Below are 11,341 nucleotides of genomic sequence, written 5' to 3' on the forward strand. Positions count from 1 at the left end.
TCCAGCCCCCCATAGCCCTGCCCTGGTGTCCCAGAGCTCTGACAGTTCCCCCCACTTCCAACCACAGCCCCCCATAACCCAGCTGTGGGCTCCCCCCAGCTCTGCCAGTGCCCCCCCATCCCAACTGCAACCCCCCATAACCCAGCCCTGGTGTCCCCCCATTCCCAACCCACAGACCCCCATAGCCCAGCCCTGTGTCCCCCCATCCCCAACCCACAGACCCCCATAGCCCAGCCCTGTGTCCCCCCATCCCCAACCCACAGACCCCCATAACCCAGCCCTTGTGTCCCCCAGTTCTGTCAGTGCCCCCCCCTCCCGACCGCAGCCCCCCATAGCCCCGCCCTGGGCTCCCCCCAGCTCTGCCGGTGCCCCTCACTCCTTACCCATAGCTCCCCCCTGGGCTCCCCAGCTCTGCCGGTGCCCCTCACTCCTTACCCACAGCCCCCCCCATAGCCCCACCCTGGGCTCCCCAGCTCTGCGGTGCCCCCCACTCCCGCCCCACAGCCCCCTGATCACCCAGCCGTGGGCTCCCAGCCCCCCTCCCCCCGCGCTGTAACCACGAGAGCCCCCTCCCCTCCCATATCAGGGGAGCGAACCCCGGCGTCCTGCCCCCGCCCTCCTGTTGCCGACCTATTTCTCTCGCTCTCCCGTGCGCTGCGCTCCGCCCCGCGCGGCTGCGGGCTGCGCTCAGAGTCCCCGGCGGCTCCGGGCAGGCAGGAGACGGAGCCGGGCTCCGGACATGGCCCCCAGCGCCCGCGGGCGGCGGTGACTGGACCCGGACCCAGCCCCAGGTAAGCCGCGGGGAGGGGAGCCGAGCCAGGACTCCTGGGTTCTCTCCCCGGCTCTGGGAGGGGAGTGGGGGGCTGGTGGGTTAGAGCAGGGCGGGGGCTCAGAGCCAGGACTCCTGGGTTCTCTCCCCGGCTCCGCGAGGGGAGTGGGGGCTAGTGCTGAGAGCGGGCAGGGGGGCTGGGAGCCAGGACTCCTGGGTTCTCTCCCCGGCTCTGGGAGGGGAGTGGGGGTCTAGTGGTTAGAGCACGGGGGCTGGGAGTCAGGACTCCTGGGTTCTCTCCCTGGCTCTGGGATGGGAGTGGGGTCTGGTAATTAGAGCAGGGGGGGCTGGGAGCCAGGACTCCTGGGTTCTCTCCCGGCTCTGGGAGGGGAGTGGGGTCTGGTGATTAGAGTGGGGGGAGGGGCTGGGAGCCAGGACTCCTGGGTTCTTTTCCTGGGCAGGGAGGGGAGTGGGGTCTGGTGGTTAGAGCGGGGGCGGGGGGTGGCTGGGAGCCAGGACTCCTGGGCTCTCTCCCCGGCTCCGGGACGGGAGCAGGGTCTCGTGGTTACTGGGGGGCAGGTTGCAGTTGTCTCTGGGGGGTGGGAGCTCTAGGCACATTTTGCTTGTAAGGGAACCAGCGGGTGAAGTTTGGCAAAGTTAGAAGGAGCTGAAGCTTGCCCCCTGCGAAGGGGGTCTGGGCTGAGGGGAGCAGGGTAGGGGGCTCCCCGCTCTCCCCCGGCACTCAGGACCGGGCACTGGGGGCACCGGGCTGAGGGGAGCAAGGTAGGGGGCTCCCTCTCTCCCCCAGCACTCAGGACCGGGCACTGGGGGGCACCGGGCTGCGGGGAGCAGGGTAGGGGGCTCCCTCTCTCCCCCAGCACTCAGGACCGGGCACTGGGGGGCACCGGGCTGAGGGGAGCAGGGTGAGGGCTGGGCAGAAGCCAGGCGCTGGGGGAGCTCCATACTGTGGGGAGCAGGATGAGGGGCTGGGCAGGGGGGCGTTCGGGACCAGGCGCTGTGGGGGCACTGTGCTGTGTGGAGCAGGGTGGGGAGCAGCGTGGGGGGTTGGGCAGGGGGCCCTCTCCCCTGGCCGGTCAGGACCAGGTGCTGTGGGGCACCGTGGGGCAGGGAGCAGGGTGAGGGGCTGGGCAGAGGGCGCTCTCTCCTGGCAGTCAAGGCTGGCTCTGGGGGGCGCTGTGCTGCGGGGGGCTGGGTGGGGGGCTGGGCAGGGCGTGCTCTCCCTGGCCGGTCAGGCCGGGTGGTGCTGGTGGGGGGGTCCCTGATTTACTCACTGACCCAAGCGGCTCTCACTTGCCAACCGCTGCTCTGAGCATTTTCAGTTCTCAGCCTCTCCCCCGACCCTTTGCCCTGCTCTGTGTGTGTGTGTGTGTGTGTTTGCCTGAGTGTGTAGGTGCCCTCAGCGGCCAGGCCCTGCTCTGTGTTTGGGGTGCGCAGCTGTAGTGTGGTGTTTGTGTTTGCGATGATGTGTTTGTGTGTGGCTTTGCGCCTGTGCACTTGCACTATGTGGCCCAGCTGCGTTGTGTGTCTGTTCCGTGTGTATGGTTGCAGTGTTGTGTCTGAGCGTTGGGTGCAGTTGTGGTGTTTGTGTGATTACAGTGTGGGGCATGTTCTGTGTTTCACAGGTAGTGTTGGGTGGTGTGGGATTTTTCACGTTGGCTGTATGTCTGTGCATGGATGGGTTCTGTTGTGTGTATTGCAGTGTGTGTGCACGGCTATGTTGTGTGTGTCACAGTGTGTGTCGCAGCATGTGTGTGTGGGTTGTAATGTGTGTGTCACAGTATGTGGACATGGTTGTCTTCCCATGGTGCATATCTCGCAGCGTGTGTGTGCAGTTGTCTTGTGTGCATTGACGTGTGTGTGCAGTTGTGGTGCATGTGTGCGGTTATGGTGTGTGTGTGTGAGGTTGTGGGGTGTGTGTCAGTGGGTGTGCATGGCTGTATGGTGTGCGTGTGTGTGCGCGGTTGTGTGGTGTGCATGGGAGTGTGTATGGTTGGGTCCATGTGTGCGGTTGTGCTGTGTGTGTGTCAGTGGGTGTGTGGTGTGCATGGGATGTGTGCACAGTTGTGTGGTGTGCATGGTGCATGTGTGCAATTGTGGTGTATGTGTGTGGTTATGGTGCATGTGCTGCAGTATGTGTGTGCAATTCTGATGTATGGTTGTGGTGTGTGTGGTTGTGTGTGTGGTTGTGGGGTGGGCGTGCTGCATATCTGCTGTTGTGTGGTGTGTGTCAGTATGTGTGCAATTGTGGGGTGTGTGTCGCAGTGTGTGCAGTTGTGGATGTGTGTGGGGTCTGTGTTGCAGTGCGTGTGTATGTGGGGGGTGTCACAGTGTGTGCGGTTGTGGGGGGGGGTGCAGTTGTAGGATGTGTGAGGAGTTGTGCGGTGCGTGTGTCGCAGTGTGTGCGCGGTTGTGTGGTGTGTGTATCGCCGTGTGTGTTTAGTTGTGTTGTGTGTGTGTCGCAGTGTGTGTGCTTGTGTGGTGTGTGTGTCACAGTGTGGGCGTGGTTGTGGGGCATGTGTCACAATGTGTATGCGGTTGTGCGGTGCGTGTGTTGCAATATGTGTGTGGTTGTGCGGTGTGTGTGTCACAGGGTGTGTGCGGTTGTGCGGTGCGTGTGCGCAGTTGTGTGGTGTGTGTGTGTGTGCAGTTGTGGGGTATATGTGTTAGTATGTGTGCGGCTGTGTGGTGTGTGTGTCACAGTGTGCGCGTGGTTGTGTGGTGCGTGTGCGTGCGGCTGTGCGGTGTGTGTCGCAGTCTGTGTGTCGATGTGTGGTGCGTATGTCGGTACCTGTCTGGGTTGCGGTTGTTGGTGCCCCTCCCCCTGCCAGGTTACACCAGGTTCCCGCTCCTGTTGCCTTCAAGCTGCTGTAGCTGGGTTGCCATGGCAACAGCGGGGGGTTCTCGGGGTTACCGTGGCGATAGGAGGGTTCTGGGACCATCTGGCCGGTTGTCACCACTCAGCGGGCGGGGCGGGTCCCTGCCCCCCCCCCAGCCCTGCCGGTGCCCCTCACTCCCGATCCGCAGCCCCCCCCCCCGCCCGGCCCTGCTGGTGCCCCTCCCGACCCGCAGCCCCCCCCCCCAGCCCAGTCCTACCCCCCCCAGCCCTGCCGGTGCCCCTCACTCCCGACCCGCAGCCCCCTGCCAGCCCAGCCCTGGATCCCACCCTTTGGGTCACTGGCTCTGCCAGCCGGGCCGAGCTTCGCTGGTGTCAGAACCCAGGAGGCAGCTGTTGCCCTGGTCTGGGAACTGGCTCTGGGAGGGGAGTGGGATCTGGTGGTGAGAGCTGGGTTGGGGTCTGGGACCCAGGACTCCTGGGTTCTCTCCCCAGCTCTGGGAGGGGAGTGGGGGCTAGTGGTGAGAGCTGGGTGGGGGGCTGGGACCCAGGACTCCTGGGTTCTCTCCCCAGCTCTGGGAGGGGAGTGGGGTCTGGTGGTGAGAGCTGGGTGGGGGTCTGGGACCCAGGACTCCTGGGTTCTCTCCACAGCTCTGGGAGGGGGGCTCCCAAGTCTCTGCCGGGAGGTGATGGCAGCCCAGTTCTAACCGGGCGTGAGGGGAAATTCCAGGGGAGCCGAGGTCCCGAATCCCACGGCCCCGTCCCTAACCCCACCAAGGCCCATAAGGAGCTTTCTCTGTCAGGTGACTTCCAGCCCCAGGATGGAGGATCTGTCTGGCTCAGTGGGGGGCACCAGGCTGTAGGGGGTCATTGGGGTGTGCCAGGCTGCAGGGGTAGGTGGGGGGCTCTGTGGGGGGTGCCAGGCTGCAGGGGGCAGGGAAGGGGACACCAGGCTGCAGGGGCAGGTGGGGGGCACCATGGGGGATGCTGGCTCTGTCTCACTCCCCCGACCCCCGCCCCCCCAGGATGCCGTGGGGGTGTCTCCGGCTGCGGGAGGAGAAGAACTACAACTCCGTGGGCGACATCACGGACAAGTACGAGATCGGGGAGCTGCTGAGTGCGTGAGTATCTGGGGGAGGCCCTGCTCCCCACAGCCCGGCCCACAAAGACCCCCCCTCCCACAGCGACCCGCTCCCCAGTTTGATCATGTGCCTCAGTTTCCCTGAGTGGGCGGAGGAGGAGGGGGATCATTGTACCAGACTCCAGGGGAGCCCCTCCGAGGACATCTGGCACTGGGATGGGATGAACGGGGTAGGGGGTGGGGCAAAAGGGGCGGGACGGGGCCCCTCAGTTCTCCCAGGGGGACGGGGCAGGAAACCCTTGGCTGGGGACAGGGACAGACATGAGGACGGAGGTAGGCCCTGGCGTTGCCCATGGGGGGGGGGGGGTGCGTGGTTGCCCCAGCCCCCCCCAGCCGTCCCCCCCAGCCCCTCCATTGGTGGGTTGATCCGGTTCTGTCCCGGGGCGCGGCAGAGTCCGACTGGGCCATGCCGTGCCATGCTGAACACTGGCCAGCGGGGGGAAACTGAGGCACACACTGTGCTGGGAAGGGTAGTCCCAGTAATTCGCAGGCTGTTGGGGGGTTACAGAGGGGGTGGGATGCGGGGTAGCTGGGGGGGCTAGACATGGGGGCTGTGTGACGTCTCCCCCCCACAGGAAGGAGTTCTGTGAGCTGTGCCTGGCCCGCGAGCGCCGGACCGACCGGCTCGTCGTCTGCAAGCGGTTCCGGAAGAAGGACGGCAGGAAGGTTCGACAGGCGGCCCGGAACGAGATCCTCATCCTGAAGATGTAGGTACCGGAGCAGCCCCCCCCCGGCAGCCGGGCCGGGAGTACTGGCAAAGGGGGGTCCCTGAGAGCCTTCGGCACCTGGCTCCCAAGTCCCCTTCCTCCAGTCACCCTCCCCTCCTGCAAGGGGAAACTGAGGCAGGCCCAGCCTTCAGAAAATCCCCACGCGCTTGCACATTTCTGGCCTTGCTGCATCTGTCGCCCCCCCCTCCCCCCCCGGCACTGTTCCCCTTTGCTCGGCAGCTCGGGGGGGCCCTCGCCCTGCCCAGGGGTGAGGAGGTGGGGTTGTCCCGGCCTCTGGGGTTCCCGTTGCGAATGACTCTGGCCTCCGGTCAGTCCCTCCCCTTTGCGCTCAGTGCATGGCAGAGGGAAACTGAGGCAGGTCTGGGCATCCTGGCGCTTGCCAGAATTGCCACGTGGGAGTCAGGACGTCTCTTTCGGCAAGAGCCCGTGTGGATCTGCTGTGCTGGGGGGGGGGTATCTGCAGCAGGGAAGGGCAGGTGGGGGGGGTATCGCTCTGGAGCGGGGGAGGGCAGGCCAGGGGCAGGAAGGAAGCGGTGCCAATTGCTTGTCCCCCAATTCCTTCCCCCCCCCCCAGGGTGAGTCACCCCAACATCCTTCAGCTCATTGACACCTTTGAGACACGCAGGGAATTTTACATCATCCAGGAGCTGTGAGTGCTGGGGCCTGGGGCGGGGAACGGGGGGGGTCCCATGATTGGGGGGGGATGCCAGGGTTTGGGGGGTATTGGCTGGGGGCTGATCCCACCTTGGGAGGAGAGGGGAGTGGCGGGAGTGAGGGGGTATGGGTCGGGGCTGGGAGCAGGGGGGAGGGGAGGGGACCCCGGGGCAGGTAGGAAGTAGGGGGGAGGGCGCTCCGGGCTCGGGGGTGCCCCAGGGCTGAGCCCGCCGGTGCCGCCCCCTGCAGGGCGACGGGCGGGGACGTGTTCGACTGGATTCTGGACCTGGGCTGCTACACGGAGCGAGACGCCAGCAGCCTGATCCGGCAGGTGCTCGAGGCCCTGGCCTATCTGCACAGCCTGCACATCGTGCACCGCAACCTCAAGGTCAGGGACCCAGGCGTCCGGGCTGCCCCCACCACCGCTCTACCCACCAGCCCCCACTCCCCTCCCAGAGCCGGGGAGAGAACCCAGGAGTCCTGGCTCCCAGCCCCCCCGCTCTAACCACTAGCCCCCACTCCCCTCCCAGAGCCGGGGAGAGAACCCAGGAGTCCGGGCTCCCAGCCCCCCCCTGCTCTAACCACTAGCCCCCACTCCCCTCCCAGAGCCAGGGAGAGAACCCAGGAGTCCGGGCTCCCAGCCCCCCAGGTTTCACGGGCAGTGAGACTCGCTGTCTGGTTTCTTTAGCTCACATCCCCCCCCCCAGTGGCCACGCCTGTGCCGTGTGGGTGGGGTGGTGGTCTTAGGGGTGGGGGCAGGCTGGGAGGGGGGAAAGGGGTGGAGTGGTGTGGGGCAGGCTGGTGGGAAGGGAGGGGGAGTGTGGGGCCGGAGGGGAGGGAGCAGGGTGATGCCAGCAGGGGGGCGCTGGGGGGCTGGCGGGGGAGGGGGCGCTGTGGGGCTGGCCCTGGGGGGCCAGCGGGGGGGGCGTGCTGTGGGGCTGGCGGGGGAGGGGGCGCTGTGGGGCTGGCACTGAGGGGCCGGCGGGGGGGTCTGACGCCCAGTGTCCCCCAGCTGGAGAACCTGGTCTATCACACCCAGCAAAGCCGCGCCAAAATCGTGCTCCGGGATTTCTACCTGTCGCGCTTCGAGAACGGTGCCATCACTGAGCCCTGCGGGACGCCCGAGTACCTGGGTACGTCCCCCCTGAGTACCTGGGTACGGCCCCCCATCCCCCCAAGTTCCTGAGTACGCCTCAAGACGAGTACCTGAGTACGCCCCCCCAAGTACCTGGGTACGGCCCGCCCTTCTCCCCGAGTACCTGGGTACGCCCCGCCCTTCTCCCCGAGTACCTGGGTACGTCCCCCCTGAGTACCTGGGTACGGCCCCCCATCCCCCCAAGTTCCTGAGTACGCCTCAAGACGAGTACCTGGGTATGCCCCCCCGAGTACCTGGGTACGCCCCGCCCTTCTCCCCGAGCACCTGGGTACGTCCCCCCGCCCGAGTACCTGGGTACGGCTCCCATACCCCCAAGTTCCTGTGTACGCCCCAAGACGAGTACCTGGGTACAGTCTCCCCATCCCCCCAAGTCCCTGGGTACGCCCCAAGATGAGTACCTGGGTATGCCCCCCCCCCGAGTACCTGGGTATGTCCCCCCTGAGTACCTGGGTACACCCCCCATCCCCCCAAGTACCTGGGTATGCCCCAAGACGAGTACCTGGGTATGCAACCCCCACGTACCTGGGTATGGCCCCCCCATCCCCCCGAATACTTGGGTACGCCCTCCCCCCGAGGACCCGGGTGCGAGGTGCCCCAGGGTACAATCTGGGCTCTCCCCTGAACTTTCTCACCCGGGCGCCTTTCCCCCGCCTTCGCTGCTCCTGTGTGAAATCCCCCCCGCAGCCCCCTCTGCCCTGCCCCCGAGTGAAACCCCCAGACCCCTCGCCCCCGGCCAGGGCGAGCGGCAGCCCAGTGCTGGGACAGGATCACACGCCCGGCCTGGCTTCTGCAGCCCCGGGGCCCCAGCACGTCCTTCACCACCGGAGCCCCCTGCCCCACTTCCCCGGGACCCCTGCCCCACTTCCCCGCCCTCCGGGGGCCCCTGCTCCACTTCCCTGGGACCCCAGCCCCACTTCCCTGCCCTCCGGGGGCCCCTGCCCCACTTCGCCGTGACCCCTGCCCCACTTCCCTGCCCTCCGGGGGTTCAGCAGTGCCACGAGCAGAGAGATGGGGCGACGTGGGTCCGGGGTGTGACACTGGGTACAACCCCCCCCCCCCCGAGTACCCGGGTATGACCCTCCCCCCGCCCCTGAATACCTGGTACAAACCCCTGCCCCTCCCCCGAGTACCTGGGTATGGGACCCTCCCCTGAGTACTGCCCCCACCGCCCTACCCCACCTTTGTCCTCATCCCCCCCGTTATATCTGGGGGTCTCATCCCATCTCTGTCTGCCCCCAGCCCCCGAGGTCATCGCCCGCCAGCGGTATGGGCGCCCCGTGGACTGCTGGGCCGTGGGGGTCATCCTCTTCATCCTGTGAGTGGGGGCAGGGGGTCGGGCGGTGACGGGGCTGGGGGGGTCAGATCTGGGCACGGGGCTGGGGGTCAGGAGGGTGGCATTAGGCTGTACCTGGGGGGTGTCAGGGCCCTGCGACCCCCCCCCTGACCGTCCGTCCCCCCGCAGGCTGTCGGGGAACCCCCCGTTCTACGCCGAGGCGGAGCAGGACTCTGGTCGGGGGCAGGACCGGCAGCTCTTCCGTCAGATCCTAGCCGGGGAATACAGCTTCGACCCGCCCTACTGGGACGAGATCTCCCCCGCCGGTGAGCCCCCCGTGCCCCACAGCCCCCCACTGCGCCCCACAGCCCCAACTCCCCTACTGGGACGAGATCTCCCCCTCCGGTGAGCCCCCCGCGCCCCACAGCCCCCCACTGCGCCCCACAGCCCCGACCCGCCCTACTGGGACGAGATCTCCCCCGCTGGTGAGCCCCCCGCGCCCCACAGCCCCCCACTGCGCCCCACAGCCCCGACCCGCCCTACTGGGACGAGATCTCCCCCGCCGGTGAGCCCCCCGCGCCCCACAGCCCCCCACTGCGCCCCACAGCCCCGACTCCCCTACTGGGACGAAATCTCCCCCGCCGGTGAGCCCCCCGCGCCCCACAGCCCCCCACTGCGCCCCACAGCCCCGACTCCCCTACTGGGACGAGATCTCCCCCGCGCCCCACAGCCCCCCACTGCACCCCACAGCCCCGACTCCCCCTACTGGGACGAGATCTCCCCCACCAGTGAGCGCCCCACAGCCCCCCACCGCCCCGGCTCCCCCTACTGGGATGAGATCTCCCCCTCCGGTGAGTCCCCCTGTGCCCCACAGCTCCCCACTGCCCCCACAGCGCCGACCCGCCCTGCTGGGACAAGCTCTCTCCCACTGATGAGACCCCCCCACCACCCTGCCATCCCCCAACTCCCTGGAGCCTGCCTCACTCATCTCCCCCCATGTCCCTGCCACTCCGGGATGGGGGGGGGCGTTCACCCCTCACTGACCCCCCCCCATGTCCCTGCCACTCCGGGATGGGGGGGCATTCACCCCACACTGACCCCCCCCATTGCAGCCAAGAAACTGGTGTCGCAGCTCCTGGAGGTGGATCAGGACCAGAGGATCACGGCGCAGGAGGCCCTGGGACATGTCTGGTGAGTGGGGGAGGGCCTGGGGGGCAGGGCAGTGGAGTGGGGGAGGGGCATCGTGTGTGGGGGGTTGAGTAGGGGGTGGGCGTGGGGCAGGATGGAGGTTGATGGGGGGGGTCACTCACTCTCAGCTGGGGGGCAGGGAGGTACATGGGGCCGTCTGGCTGGGCTGGGGGGCGGCTCTGTGTTGCAGGGCCTTACCCTGACACCCCCCAACCGGCTCCTCACTGCCCAGGCTAATGGCTGCCAATGTTTTATTCCCCCCCCCCCGCACCCCCACAATCACCCACGCCCTCCCCATCCACACCACACATCCTCCCAACCTCCCCTCCCCCCATCTCACCTGCATCCTCCCCCCACCTGGCCGCCCCTCGACACCGGCCCCACAGGATCGCGGGCAACGTGGCTTCGGAAAAGAACCTCAAGGAGGGGGTCTGTGCCCAGATCGAGAAGAACTTTGCCAAAGCCAAATGGCGGGTGAGTTTCTCCAGGGGCACTGGGGGGCACTGTGCTGCGGGGGGCTGGGCAGGGGGCGCTCTCCCCTGGCAGGCAGGGCCAGGCACTGTGGGGCGTGCGGGGGGGCTGGGCAGGGGGTGCATTCCCCTGGCAGTCAGGGCTGGCGCGGGGGGGGGGGGGACAGATTGGGGGGCTGGGCAGGGGGCGCACTCCCGTCAGGCAGAGCCAAGGCTGGAGGGGCGGGGTGGGGGGCTGGTCAGGGGGAGCTCTCCCCTGGCAGGCAGGACTGGGGCCAGGGGGTGCCGTGCTGCAGGGAGTGGGTTGGGGGGCACTGTGGGGGGACAGTGGGGGGAGTATTGTGGGGCTCTCTGACCCGCTCCCCTCTCCCCACAGAAGGCCATTCGAGTCACAACCTTCATGCAGCGGCTCCGCGCCCTGGAGCCTGGCGTCCACCCCCCCATGTCGCTCCCCGAGGTGACGGTGGAGGAGCCCCGCCCCACAGAACCCCCCACCACGGAGCGACCGAGTGAGCCAGCGGGGCCCACGGAAGAAAAGACGCAATAACCCCTTTGTACAGCTCCGTGCACCCGGATCGGACCCAGCGCCCCCTAGAGGGGAAAGGCCCTGGGGCCCATTCCCAACCTGGCTCTGTCCCCACCCCTGCCCCCAGCTCAGGACCGGCCCATGGGACTGGGATGTGCATGTCCATCCATCCAGGCCAGGTGCATGTTTTCTGAAGATGCTATTTTAATACAGAAATCCCAGGCTGCCCCCCGCCCCCCTTGGACTTGATCTTGTCCCCCCTGCACCTACAGGGAGCCTGGAAATAACAAAATAAACAGAGATTCTGTCTCTGGCAGGTCACTTCTTCCTCGGTCGTCCCTCCAAGGGGGTCGGGGAAGGGCCTGGAGGTAGGACGGGAGAGAAGGATCTAACTGCTAGACGCCAGTGCCCTCCTGGTGCCAAGAATAGAACCCAGGAGTCCTGGTTCCCAGCACCGCTCTGCTCGACCTCATCCCCCTCCCAGAGCTGGGGCGAGAACCATCCGGGCTCCCAGCCCCCCAGTCTAACCTGATAGACCCCACTCGCCTGCCAGAGCTGGGAGAGAACCCAGGAGTCCTGACT

At 67.2% G+C, this 11,341-nt stretch overlaps 1 protein-coding gene across 2 annotated transcripts; it reads left to right on the forward strand.

Moving 5' to 3' along the window:
• Positions 1 to 562: 562 nt before the first annotated feature.
• On the forward strand, positions 563 to 11,070 carry LOC101951400 (caM kinase-like vesicle-associated protein). Of its 2 annotated transcripts, none has more exons than XM_065571138.1 (11): positions 563 to 791; positions 4,649 to 4,744; positions 5,340 to 5,471; positions 6,067 to 6,141; positions 6,396 to 6,534; positions 7,186 to 7,279; positions 8,542 to 8,617; positions 8,765 to 8,901; positions 9,688 to 9,766; positions 10,150 to 10,237; positions 10,610 to 11,070. In XM_065571138.1, exons 2-11 carry the CDS (start codon positions 4,650 to 4,652, stop codon positions 10,778 to 10,780), a joined length of 1,086 nt encoding a protein of 361 aa, XP_065427210.1. In that variant the 5' UTR covers positions 563 to 791; position 4,649; the 3' UTR covers positions 10,781 to 11,070. The 2 variants fall into 2 exon arrangements, with proteins under 2 accessions (XP_065427210.1, XP_065427211.1); XM_065571139.1 differs by having other exon boundaries at positions 575 to 791; positions 7,159 to 7,279.
• The last annotated feature ends 271 nt before the right edge of the window (positions 11,071 to 11,341 follow it).

This window comes from Chrysemys picta, chromosome 17 (assembly GCF_011386835.1).
Source record: "Chrysemys picta bellii isolate R12L10 chromosome 17, ASM1138683v2, whole genome shotgun sequence".
Classification (NCBI taxonomy): domain Eukaryota; kingdom Metazoa; phylum Chordata; order Testudines; family Emydidae; genus Chrysemys; species Chrysemys picta.